General features: G+C 52.3%; 1 protein-coding gene across 2 annotated transcripts in view; it reads left to right on the forward strand.

Annotated features, from left to right (window-relative positions):
* The window catches only part of SIL1 (SIL1 nucleotide exchange factor), a 218238-nt gene extending 206295 nt beyond the window's left edge, over positions 1-11943 (forward strand). Inside the window, exons 8-10 of one of the 2 annotated variants that reach the window (XM_004420126.3) lie at positions 6895-6991; positions 7463-7627; positions 11407-11943. In XM_004420126.3, coding sequence (XP_004420183.1) covers positions 6895-6991; positions 7463-7627; positions 11407-11763 — 619 coding nt within the window. In that variant the 3' untranslated portion in view covers positions 11764-11943. The other variant, XM_087429727.1, reaches the window with a different exon arrangement.
* Positions 11944-12162: the final 219 nt, after the last annotated feature.

The following is a 12162-nucleotide window of genomic DNA, read 5'->3' on the forward strand; positions in this document are numbered from 1 at the left end:
CATGCTGAGGCCGTGTCCCACATACAGCAACTAGAAGGATGTGCAGCTATGACAGACAACTATCTACTGGGGCTTTGGGGGAAAAATAAATACATAAAATCTTAAAAAAAAAAAAAAAAAAAAAAAACAGATTGAAGAAATGATGGAATTTGAATATCACCATTAGACAAGCATCATAGTAATAATTATTTTAAGCAAGAATTATCAGTGAATGCCATAACTAGTGGGTGAAAGTTTGATGAGGAATAGGCTGTCTTCCTATCTCAAAGTGTCTTCCACAAAATATTTATTAATTTCAAAGAGAAAAATAGTATCTTTATAATGGAGAAATCTGGCAGATACCACCATGACTGAGTAATCAAAGTGAACATGACTTGTTGTGGGCTTGACTGACATCATTTGCCTCCTGATATGATGCACTGAGAAAGACATAACATTGCCTTTGTGGTATTTTTGCCAGCATGCATAACCTCAGTCTAATGATGAAAAAATGTCAGACAAATCCAGACTGAGGGACATTCTACAACTGACCTTTGCTCTTCAAAACTGTCAATGTCATGAAAGACAAAGAAAAAAATATGTGTAAACATATATAGAGAGAAAGAAATGAAAAAGCAGATGTGATAAAATGTTAATTGGAGAATCTTGATGGGAGTTCTTTTACTATTTTGCAACTTTTCTGTAAGTTATTTTTCTGTGTAATTTTTGATAATTTTTTAAGTGCCCAGTCTGAAATGATTTAAGGGAAAAAAATGCCCCGAGTGATTGTAATGCAGAGCTATGTTTGAGAGCTACCAGTTATTTGTCAGGAAGATTCTTTGGTGCCCCTCCCTCTGAGGCCTACTTATCTCTTCACAGGTGGGCAGATTGTGTGTGTGTGTGTGTGTGTGTGTGTGGGAGAGAGAGAGAGAGAGAGAGAGAGAGAGACTGGAAGGAGGTCCTAGAGATACTCTTATGAGTGCTATCATTGTGGTGAATTGTGGGCATCCCATATTTGCTTACATGACTGGCTGCTGGTTGGGGACCATATATGAATGGGCCTAGTGATAACTCCTTCCCTTCCGCAGTGTTCAGATGGAACTTCTGAGGAGCCCAGTGTAGCTCCCACCACACTTAGGTGCTATTAGGCTTGTTACAGGCAAGATATTTTGTTTCTCCTGGGGGCTTCACTTTCATGTGGAAGAGTTGGATGTGACATTCATTTTTTTTGGTGACCTATTCAGTTTTTATTCAAGTTGGTAATTGTCTGTATCTTAATTGATTTATTGATTGCTTAGCCCTATAAATCCTTAGGTGGCATGCTGGTATAGATCCCTAATGAACCTACTTATTTCAGGATTACACGTCCTGCCGATCGTTGTGATACACAGGTGATCAAGTCCACACACTAGGGCACAGACAAGGTGAGGCCACCAGAGAAGGAATCTTTCTGGGCAAGAAGGTGAACATGCACAACTTCATCAGGCAGGATTGCAAATGATTAAGCCTGACCACATATCCCTGTCAGATATGCCCCTTTTCCCTACTGCACACCATCTTCTCAGAAGGGGGTATTTCAGAACAATGGCAGTTTTTTCCTCTGTTATTAAGAGAATGAAAAGAAATAATAATTGTCCTACTTAGAAATATTGCGAGGACTCATGAGAGCATATACTCCGATGTGTCTCTGGTGTCCTGTGGACAAGCCTAAAGTGTAGGTTTGAACTGGGACTCTGGATGACACAGGTTCTGCTGTGGGGCTTTCACCTTAGTATTTCCTCAGCCCCACCTAACTGGTCAACCTAATTCTTATTTCCCATCCCAGAGCTCTGCCTTTTTCAGTTTTTCTCTTTTTCCACTAATTCAAACTCCCTTTTCAGCCCTTGTTGTTCCAGTTCACCCCGAGCGGGATTTCTGTGTCTGTGCACACAACCCTGGTGCCAGCAGTGCCCACTGTGTGGCCGTGCGACCTGTACAGCTGCACAGGACCCCACCCTGACAAGGGCCCGTGCTTGGTTTAATGCTCTGCCCTCACCATCTTGAAATTCCTGATAGTTTTTGAACAAGGGCCACACGTTTCCATTTTGCACTGGGCCTGAAAATTATGTAGCCAGTCCTGAGTGCCAGGGATGGAGAAAGACAGCTTCTGGATCTGAAGTGAGCTGCATTCTTATGGGCCCCCTGGCTGGGTTTGGCTGCACACCCTGAAATCAGCTCCACTATTTCCCCCTCACCTCCCACCCCACCCTGACACTTACTCAGCTTTGGTTAGCTAAAATATGACCTCTGACCCTTGGCAGATTGCTCACATTGGTCATCCTGACCCAAACTGTTTGGTTTCTGCAAATGCAGTCACTTTCATTTCTGCAATCTTCTCTCCACCCCCTAGCCAAGACTTACAGAGTAGCAGCTGCTGCCATCCCTCTACACACAGACAGCTGACTCGGTTGCTGATTGTGAATGTCCCAGTAATCCAAGTGCTAATGGTATTTATTCAGTCCAGCCAGATTAGCCCTGAACAAGGTTTATTCTCACTTATCCCATCGGAGATGAGCTACGTCCTTAAATATCCTTTTGTTGACTTTGAGCATACCAGCGCCACTGATGTCACTGAGAGGCATGCCAGGCCATGCCCTCAGATCCCCAACTGTCAGGATACCCACCTTCCAGCCAGCAAGTGCTTCCCCCCACCCCCACCCCCACCCTAGGAGTGGGCTGCAGCTCTGGTCCTGAGTCTGTAGGCTGGGAGAGGGATGAGGCCAGCATATGTGTCCAAGGCATCAGGGCTGAATAAAGCTGTGTTCTCAAGGATATGGTCTGGCCTCTCTGTGTAGCAAACCCACTATAATTATAATTTTTCCATCACAACACATTGGCTAGCATTTTGGCATTCGTTAGCTATTCTATCTTTAATGCAAGGTAGTTTTAGCTCTGCCTCCCAGGTGAGGAAACTGAGGCAAAGGGACTTGCCCAAGGTCATCAGCCATTGTTCACAGGATTCTCACCAAAGGTCCTCCAGGCCCTGACCCTTGCACATCCCCTAGACCTCACTCTGAGCTGTTTGGGGCATTTCCTCACCAAAAGCACACAGCAATTGGGTCATTCAGAGCCCAATGCTGAGCTGCCTGGGGAGAGAGAGGTTCTGAAAGCATGTTGGTGTCTGCCTCTCCAAGGCAGATTGCTCAGGAAATGCCCGGCTCTGCTGTCCCTGCCTGGATGGACTGAGTGCCATCTGGAAATGCGGACTTTGTCTTTCCCACCCTCCCTCTGCTGTGTTTCCTCAGCCCCTTGACTGGGCAGTGCTAAAAGGCTGTCTTCAGAGGCTGTTGTATGGAACCCCTGAAGTGTCTACAGAGCCACTGAAGCCCTGAAGTGTGGGGTAGAGCCCAGAGTTATGTGGGCACCCTCATTTAAGCTTGTCAGGAGAAAAGGCCAGGCAGGGTGTGGGCCCAGGGCTGCCGAGGCCACACTCAGCCACAGGCCCACATTTGGCCCACGGTCCTGCTCTACTCACCCAGGTCCTTCATGACTCTGCTGCAGGTGAAAAAGTAGATTTATTGCCTTATGAAAGTGATTTCAGCAAGTGGCAAAGGGCATCAGGCTTTCTCTTTTTCTCTGTGGTTTCACTTCTGTGTATGAGCTCTATTCTCTCCTAATCTGAATGGGCTTCCCTCCATGAGGATAGGGTGGGACCCGGATGCTGTTGGCGTAGCTGTAGGTGCTCCTGGCTTAGAGCAACCTGCCTTGTGGAGAAGAGAGCTTCTCTCTGTCCTGACTCCAGTGTAGAAGACTGAGGGGCTCTGATTGCCCCGTCCTGGGTGACCCGCTGAGGCCATGGTAATGGGGGACTATGATGGGCCAGCACTGGGCCACAAGCTGTCCCTTGTGGCCTGGGGGGCTGGGACCTGTCCCATCGGGACCACAGGAGTGGGAGGAAGAGAGGAAAGGGTATCAGTGCCAGGAGGTGGAGAAGAAGGGGTGCTGGGCTGAAACAGGCACACACCCCGTAGCTAGAGCCAACCTGACCTGGGTATGGTGGGCTGTGCCTGGCTCAGAGTGTCCCTCCAGCTCTTCTCCTGTCCCTGGGGTCATCTGGTCTGGCCTAAAGTTACGTAGCCATTCATTCATTCACTTGAGACCTGTGAGTAGAATCTGCTGGTGTGGTCTCTCTTGGATGTGTGGATGCTGGCTTGTTCAGTGTTGAGTGGCAGAGAGCAGGGTGAGCATCCCTGAGGATCTGCCCTGTGTGTGGGGCTTCTCTGAGCAACTGCCTGGCAGTGGCTTACCTCTAGATCTTTCCTAGGACAGAGTGCTGTCGGGCCCTCTCTAACCCACATCGGGGCTCCCGTGACAAGAAGTACCAGGGAAGCCATACCTCTCATTGGCTCTTGGCATCTTTTCTTTACTCTCAGTTGGCTTATTCTTTCTCTGGAGGATCCCAGGGATTTGCTTACACAGGACATGCCCTCCCCTTTTGCCCCTGATAGTTTGTTTCTTGTTGATTGTGGTTTGGTTCCCTTTGGGGTTTGAGTCTTCTCTCTCCTTCTACCAGGTGAGACCTGGGTGGGCAAAGTCCAAGTCTTCTGCATGTTGTCTCTCCCCTCCCCCAACACTACCTCATGTTGGTGACAGGGCTGCTACTCTGGGAGGTGCCCAGGCGGGTCCCTGGCCCAGCGTGCTCAGGCCGGGACTCCTTGGATGCCCCCTCTGTTCCTGAGCTCTGATCTTGGCCTTCAGGGTTGGCCTGGTGATTATCTCATTTCTGGGTCTTGTTCTCAGCAGATCTGTAGATAAGGATGAAGCCTCGTGTGCTGTCTTTGGAGAGTCTTGTCTCTGCCGATCTGTGGGCCCGTGAGGGATAGGGCTCCTCAGTAGTGCTCACTGAGGCTGATGAAATGTCAGGCCTCGCAGCCCTCCTTCCTTGGGAGGCAGCGTTTGACGTTTGTATGAATTTCTCAGCATGGTCTTCATCTTTTCCTAGACCCTGCCTGTCACGGGTGAGCGTTCCTCAGGCACATGATGGCAGAGACAGCCCTAATTAGCTCATGCTTTGATGAAGCAGCTGCCTTTCTCAGGTTGGGGGAGCAGGGGGCAGGGGAGAGGCTCAGCTCCCAGGCCCCCCTGCTTCAGCACCCACCTGCTGTCTGGTGAAGAGCTGTCAGCCTCTCTTCCCCAGAGAACCCAGGCCATCTCCAGGCTGCTCCTTAGACACAAGTGGAGTTGCAGTGGGACAGGCCAGCACCCACCCTGCACATCCTTTCTGGCTGAGAGGATGCAGAGAGACACTGAGGGAAGAAGGTGCCTCCCATTTTATAGCAGGGAAACTGGCTCAACATGCTAAGACTGCCTTGAACCTTGAAGCTCGTGCCTGGTAGAAATAGAGAGGTGGGCCCTCTAGGACTCACTCAGGCCCTGTCACCATGCCATTTGGCCAGCTTTTATGGAGCTCCTGCTGTGTGCCAGGCCCTCTCCTGCAAGCAACAGTGTATATACTCTCTTGTTACTTGCCTCCCCTTTTCTCTGGGTTTTAGACCAGAAGCCAACTCCTTCTGATTTGTCTGAACCCTGCCTCACTCTCCAGGATGCCATGAGGGCCCCCTGCCAAGGTTTGGGATTAGGAGGAACAGGTGCTTTTGGGGTCTCCATGGAGTTGGTGGCCATGCTAAGGTAGGGCAGGCAGAGCCAGGTGGAGACTTGGTGCCAGTTGTGGACTCTCTGATCTCAGGCCTGGACCCACCCCTTGCTGCTGGCCTCAGGCTTTTTATGTGCCTGCAGCCTTTGTTCTTTGAGGCCTCGTAGGGCTGGTGAGGGAGCCTTAACCCTTTCTCAAGGGCCTAACTACACAGGTCCCTGTGCTTGGCGCTAGCTCCTTGATTGATCGCTAATTTGAGCTTAGAAAGCAAGGAGCCTACAAAAGGGTATCCTGCTGGGGTTCCCAGCCATGTTCCCTGCCTGGCACCCAGCCCTGTTGGAGGTCTCACCTTCCAGGCCTCACATCCTTTCATCCAGGAGGGCTGTGCCTGAAGAGTTTGTTTGAATCTCCTCACTCTTTTCTCCAGCCCAGAATGGATTTTGAGTGTTTCAGTGTTGCCATTTGTTGGTTGGTACAATCATGGTTATATACATGTGTTTATTCATTCGTTGCCTATTGTCCAGGGCCCTACGACGTGGCAGGCTCTGTGCTGAGCACTGAGAATAAAGGGACAGAGAAAATCGCAGTAGCTGCTCTCATAGAGCGGAGGGTCTGGTGGGGAGGCAGCTGGGTTGGTCGTGTTTTAGGATTTAATACTCAGGGATTCAGAGGCTCCCTGGATCTTGTTCTTTCTTCTTGCCTTCCTCTCGCAAGCGGTTACTATGTGCTGTGTGTGCTCTCCACCCAGGAGAAGAAAGGAGTGGAATGGGTCCCTGCCCCTGGCCCTGAGAAGCTCCACACCCAGAGGGGAACAGATATCTTAGTAATAGCCCCCAGTGTGTGATTTGCCTGTGGTCATAGAAGAAGAAGCACCCAACACTGGCTTGGGGGTATAGAGGAAGGCTTTCCATAGGAGGGACTCTGAAGTAGCACCTTTAGCATCAGAAGAATCTTAAAATGGTAGAGGTGATTTTCCTTTCCAAATCACCCCAGCCTGTTGGCTGCCGGGGAGTGGGAGACTGGCATGGAGCCCTTGGCCCGTCATCTGTGCCATAGGCATTGTACCCAGGTGTATCCACACCAATTAGTCTCTGTTTCCCCAGCTAAGTTCTAGCTTGTCCAGAGGGGGAACACTCCCCACCTTGTGCACCTTGTTTCTCCCCAGGGGTGGCTGGTGTGGTGTCATCTCCCTAACCACCAGGATCCCTGGGCTGGGCACAGTGGTGGGCCCTCAACTCAGTGAGTATGTGCAATGTCACACTTTCATGTGCTTCCCACCTCAGCAACCCAAAGGTCCAGGTGGAGGCCATCGAAGGAGGAGCCCTGCAGAAACTGCTAGTAATCCTGGCTACGGAGCAGCCTCTCACTGCAAAGAAGAAGGTGTGTTTCTGTTCCCTTCCTCCTGCCCAGCCCCCAGCACAGTGATGGAGCCTGGAAGGCAAGGTTCCTTTCCAGGCTGTACATGTCACCCTTTGAGGGTCTGATTGGTCGTGTGCTATGTGGTATAGGGGGAGAGGTCCCACTCACCTAAAGCAGCATGGCAGCATGCCAAGGTGTCTGGAGGCCTGGGTTCAGCTCCCATAGTGTAGTCTTGGGTCCTGCACTCTGGCTTCCTGCCATGGGCCTCAGTTTGTCTACTGGGTGATGTTGAAGGTGGCTGACATCTCTTCTGGCTCTCTCAGACCTGGATTCTGGGTGTAGCTATACCTGAGGGATGTGGGTGGGGCGAGGAAGAAAGGGGGCTGGGCTGGGGTAGTTGAGGCACCTCTGACTGCCTTTTCTGGGCCTTGGGGCAGAGCCAGGTCTATGTGGCTCCTCACCCCTCACCCATCTGGATCTGTGCCTCCCCAGGTCCTGTTTGCACTGTGCTCCCTACTGCGACACTTCCCCTATGCCCAGCAGCAGTTCCTGAAGCTGGGGGGGCTGCATGTCCTAAGGAACCTGGTGCAGGAGAAGGGCACAGAGGTGCTGGCTGTGCGTGTGGTCACCCTGCTCTATGACCTGGTCACTGAGAAGGTGAGTGCCCAGGCCTGCCCTGCCTCCCCCTCACTTTGCTTTGTGTTTACTTCTGGCCATTTGACCCTGGCCCCTCCCACGTCTCTCCCATCCATCCCTCCATCCTCATAACTGAGTGCTCCTGAGCAAACATGCCAGCCCTGAGCTGGACAGACAGGGCTGCTGTGGGGGACCCTCCTCAGAGCCCCGTACCCAGGATTTCTGAGACATCAGGGAGGATGTCCTCTGGGCAATGACTGCTAAGCTGAAACCTGAGGGCTGATGAGGAGGGCGAAGGGAGGAGGGGCACTGTCAGTGGTCAGGGAAAAGTGTGCAAGCAGAGGGATCAGTATGATTGACGGCCAGAAATAGCCAGGATCAGCCCTTCATGGAATGAAAGGTCATTTGGCTGAAGCATAGTGTGGGGTTGTGAGGAGCAGGTGGGATGAAGCAGTTGCACCTGGGAGCCATCACAGCAGCCAGGAGACCAAGGAGCCAGGGGTTGGAATGATGCTGAATCTTGAGATTCTAACAACCTAGAGGTGCCTCCTCTGGGAGCTTTGGCTCTGGGTAGGGGCTCAGAATGGCTGCCCTCAAGGGCCTCGGGGACCCAGGTGCTTCCGCCTGTGAGGAGACTTGGCACCTGGCCCACTTTGGTCTTTATGAGCCTGAAAAGTGTCTTAATTAAGGAGAGAGTCAAACCAGCCAGGCCTAGGTTCTTAATTCAGCTGCTGCAGAGAGCACTGGCATGGCTTTCTCAGCTGTCTCTCTTGGGCCACACTCTCCCTAGAAGAGCTGATTGCAATTGGTAGAGCAGGGCTGGGCAGCCACTGGAACTGCTGCTGAGTGTTGGAGGCCAAGGGGCCCACCCCTTCCTCCCTACCCCCTCTCCTGCTTTGTGCACCCCTCCTCCAGGCCTCAGGCTGAGGGTCAGGGTTGTCTATTGCTGCTTCTCTCTGTCAGCTATTTGCTTTTGTGTATGCGCTTGCTCGCTCACTCTTTCTGCCTCTCTGTCTCTCTTGGCCTGTCTTGTTTCTCAATCTGTTTCTCTCTCTCTCTGCCTCCCCACCCCTCCAAGCTGCAGAAATCCAGTTTCTCAGAACAGCAGGCAGCCATGTGGTGCTCACATCCAATTAATAAGGCCTGGGCACAGTTGACATCCTGAGAGTGGGCCAGTGAGCCTGGAGAAGGACATGTACATTGGCTTGGCATTTCCCAGGAGAAACTGATCTCTTTAGTCTGGTGTCTTGGGTGTCTCTTTGCTCCCCCAGCCCTGGTATGGCAGGCACTATGACACTGGCTCATTCCCAGAGAGCTACCACTGGGAAGATTCATCAAGGCTGTCCTGAGTCTGACCCCGGGAGCCTGCCTTTGAGGCTTTGGGGTGCTGTGAAGATCGGGGAGGGACTGGCATCTCTCTGTAAATAGTATAGAGACAGTCATCCTCCTATAGGGAAGGGAATAGTGGAGGAGTTTCAGCCAGAAAGCTTTAGGACAGATGTCAGCCATACTCGATGCCTGAGGCAGTCAGAGCTTCTCTGTTCTTGTGGTTCCTCAGAAAGAGTGAAGAACTAGCCAAACTGGGGATGGGTCCAGAGCTGCCTGAAGGTGGAGATGTAGAGATTGCCATTTGGGGCACCATGCACTTCAAGGGTGTTGTTGGCGTGGGGAGGTGGCAGCTGAACTGCAGAATTTCCATGGAAAATGTGGACCTACCTCTCAGATTGCTGCTTCTGCAGAAAGGGATGCCTGCCTGTGGTTGTGAGCCCATGTCCTCTCACACCTCCATGGAGCTGAAGGGCCACAGGGGTGACCCACCCGCTGGTTCCTTCCACAAGTGTTGACTGGGTATCTGTCCTGTCCAATGGTGTGCCAAGTCCGTGGCCCCTGCTCTCCTGGTGCTTTCAGGCAGACGTTTATCAGAGAACCACCCAGAGCATGTGGGTCATGGAGGCCTCCCTCTGATTAGGGCCCTGACCTCTTCAGGGGAGTCAAGTGAGGCGCTGAGATCTGAGGGGTGAGCCCAGTTAACTGTGGAGTCAGGGTTGGGTGAGAATATGCCTTGAAGTAGGAGCTGCCCTTCCAAAGTCTTGGGGGAAGAGTTAATGTGACAGCTGCCAGAGTGAGGGCATGTGTGGAGATGAGGCCAAGTGCAGGCAGGGGGAGATCCTGCAGAACTCCCAGGGAAGGGATTTAGTCTTGATCATCAGAAATGCCAGGTTGTGAAGGGTTTGGGGCTGGGCAGTACTGTCTGCCATTAGAGGACTGGAGGAGGTGGGTTGTGAGCTGGAGGCAGTGGACTGCAAAAGTGCAATGAGGGGCAGGGTACATGGGGCAAAGGCAGAGAGCTAGGAGGATTGGGATGTGTTTTAGAGGTCGAGCTGGCAGGACTTGGGGGTAGGTTAGGAAAGGACTACCAGATTCTTCTCAGCCTTCTGTCCCAGGATGCTGACCCCCACCCCTCCCCTGCCTCCTCCGCCAGCCCGGATGGGTCCCAAGGCCGTCAGGTAGTCCACTGTGGCCCCTGATCTTTTCCTGGGCTTCCTTCTTGCCTTCTGTGTCCTCTGCATGCCTCATTCTCACCTGGAGTTAGGGCAGAGAATCCTTCTTTCTTCTTGCAGGTACATTTAGTGTAGCCGATATGGGACATCTTTGCCCCCTGCCAACCCTCCACCTCTGCTTGGCCTTCCTCTGACATTTGAAGTAAGCTGGTAACTTGTCAGGTTTCAGGTGTTTCCTTTCCTGCCTCCGGCAGCCTGGCAGGATCGGTTCCCACCATATTCTGCTGACAGAGCTGGGTTTCTGCACTTTACAGACAGGGGCTGAGCATATGACTTCCTGCCCAAACTTTCCTCAATTCTCCAGGCCCTCGGTTAAAGGCCACCTTCTTTAATGGGACACCCAGGGTTCTGTGTGTTCTGGGCTCCAGCCCAGCCCTTAGGCCCTCGTACCCCATCGACCAGCACAACTTGCCATTCTTCAAACATGAGATGGGCCGAGGCCTGTTGTTTCGACCCTTCTCTGTGTGGACCCTTCACCCTCGTCCGCTTGGACGACTCTCACTTACCCCTTAAGACTGAGAGAAATGCCGTCCTCCTCTATTCCACATGCCGTAACTCCTCTGAGGAAGTAGATCTGTAGTGGTGGTAATGATGGCAATGTTGCTGATATAGCTAAAGTTTGTTGGGGTATAGATGGTGTAATAATACTTGATATTAAAGTTCTCATTGTTGGGTGTGCTCTTTGTGCTGGACCCTGGCTGCATGTTCACTATCCCATTGAGTCCTCCCAACAGTGGTGAAGGGGTCATACCTCCACATAGAGATGACGACATTGGGTCTTAAGGAGGCTAAGTGCCAGCCCAAGATCATTCAACTGTCAGTGGGGGAGCAGGAATGTGAACCCAGACTGCCTCCACACTACACTGCTGGACTAAATTTATCATGTTATTTGGGAATTATTTAGTTAATTTTTATTCTCCTGCTAGACCCTGAGCTCCCTGAGGGCAGGGACATGTCTCCAGCTTGGTTTCTCCAGCACTTGGCACATTGTGCAGTTGTTTTTGATGACTGGATGGATGGACAGCTGGGTGGATGGGAGAGCATGTGTGAAGCTGTGAATCCAGCTAGCCTTCTCCCATGAAGGGCTTTGAGGCCCAAGCGGATAAAAGAAGAGAGTGTGAACTCACGGGTCAGCCACATGCCTTCATGTCTGAAGGGCAGTGCTGACTGCTCTCTGTGTGTTCTCTCCCCGCCACCCCCCACCACCCCATTCCTGGCGCCTGGCCGTGCGGATGGCAGATGTTTGCCGAGGAGGAAGCCAAGCTGACCCGAGAAATGTCCCCAGAGAAGCTGCAGCAGTATCGCCAGGTGCATCTTCTGCCAGGCCTGCGGGAACAGGGCTGGTGTGAGATCACTGCCCACCTCCTGGCACTGCCTGAGCATGATGCTCGCGAAAAGGTGCTGCAGACACTGGGTGCCCTCTTGGCCACCTGCCGGGACCGCTACCGTCAGGACCCCCAGCTCAGCAGGATGCTGGCCAGCCTGCAGGCGGAGTACCAGGCACTGGCTACCCTGGAGCTCCAAGATGGCGAAGATGAGGGCTACTTCCGGGAACTGCTGGGCTCTATCAACAGCTTGCTGAAGGAACTGAGATGAGGTGCCCTCCCAGTACCGGGACTGGACTGGGATGCTGCTAGCGAGGCTGAAGGGCACCAGCTTGGGTGGGCTCTTCAGAGGACACCAGACAAGAGGGAGGACTTCCCTGCTGGGACCTGGGTATCATCTGGGCACTGTTGGCTTGGCCATTAAATATAGGCATGAAGGCCCTTGTCTGTCTCTACTGTGTGTCTGTGCAGACTGGGCAGAGCCCTCTGGTTGTGGGGCTGTGTCTGGGAGCCCCCAAGGGTAGATAGGTGGGTTATTGCGTGATAGGCTCCTGAGGGCCCCTGGTAACATGCTGGATAGTTAGCCCAGGGCATCCAGTAACAGACTCCGTGGGAAGGGTCTGTGCTCAGGAGTTGGAAAACCCTGGCTGGAACCCAGCTATTTACCACC

This window comes from Ceratotherium simum, chromosome 4, assembly GCF_057802395.1.
Source record: "Ceratotherium simum simum isolate JZ-2026a chromosome 4, ASM5780239v1, whole genome shotgun sequence".
Classification (NCBI taxonomy): Eukaryota; Metazoa; Chordata; class Mammalia; order Perissodactyla; family Rhinocerotidae; genus Ceratotherium; species Ceratotherium simum.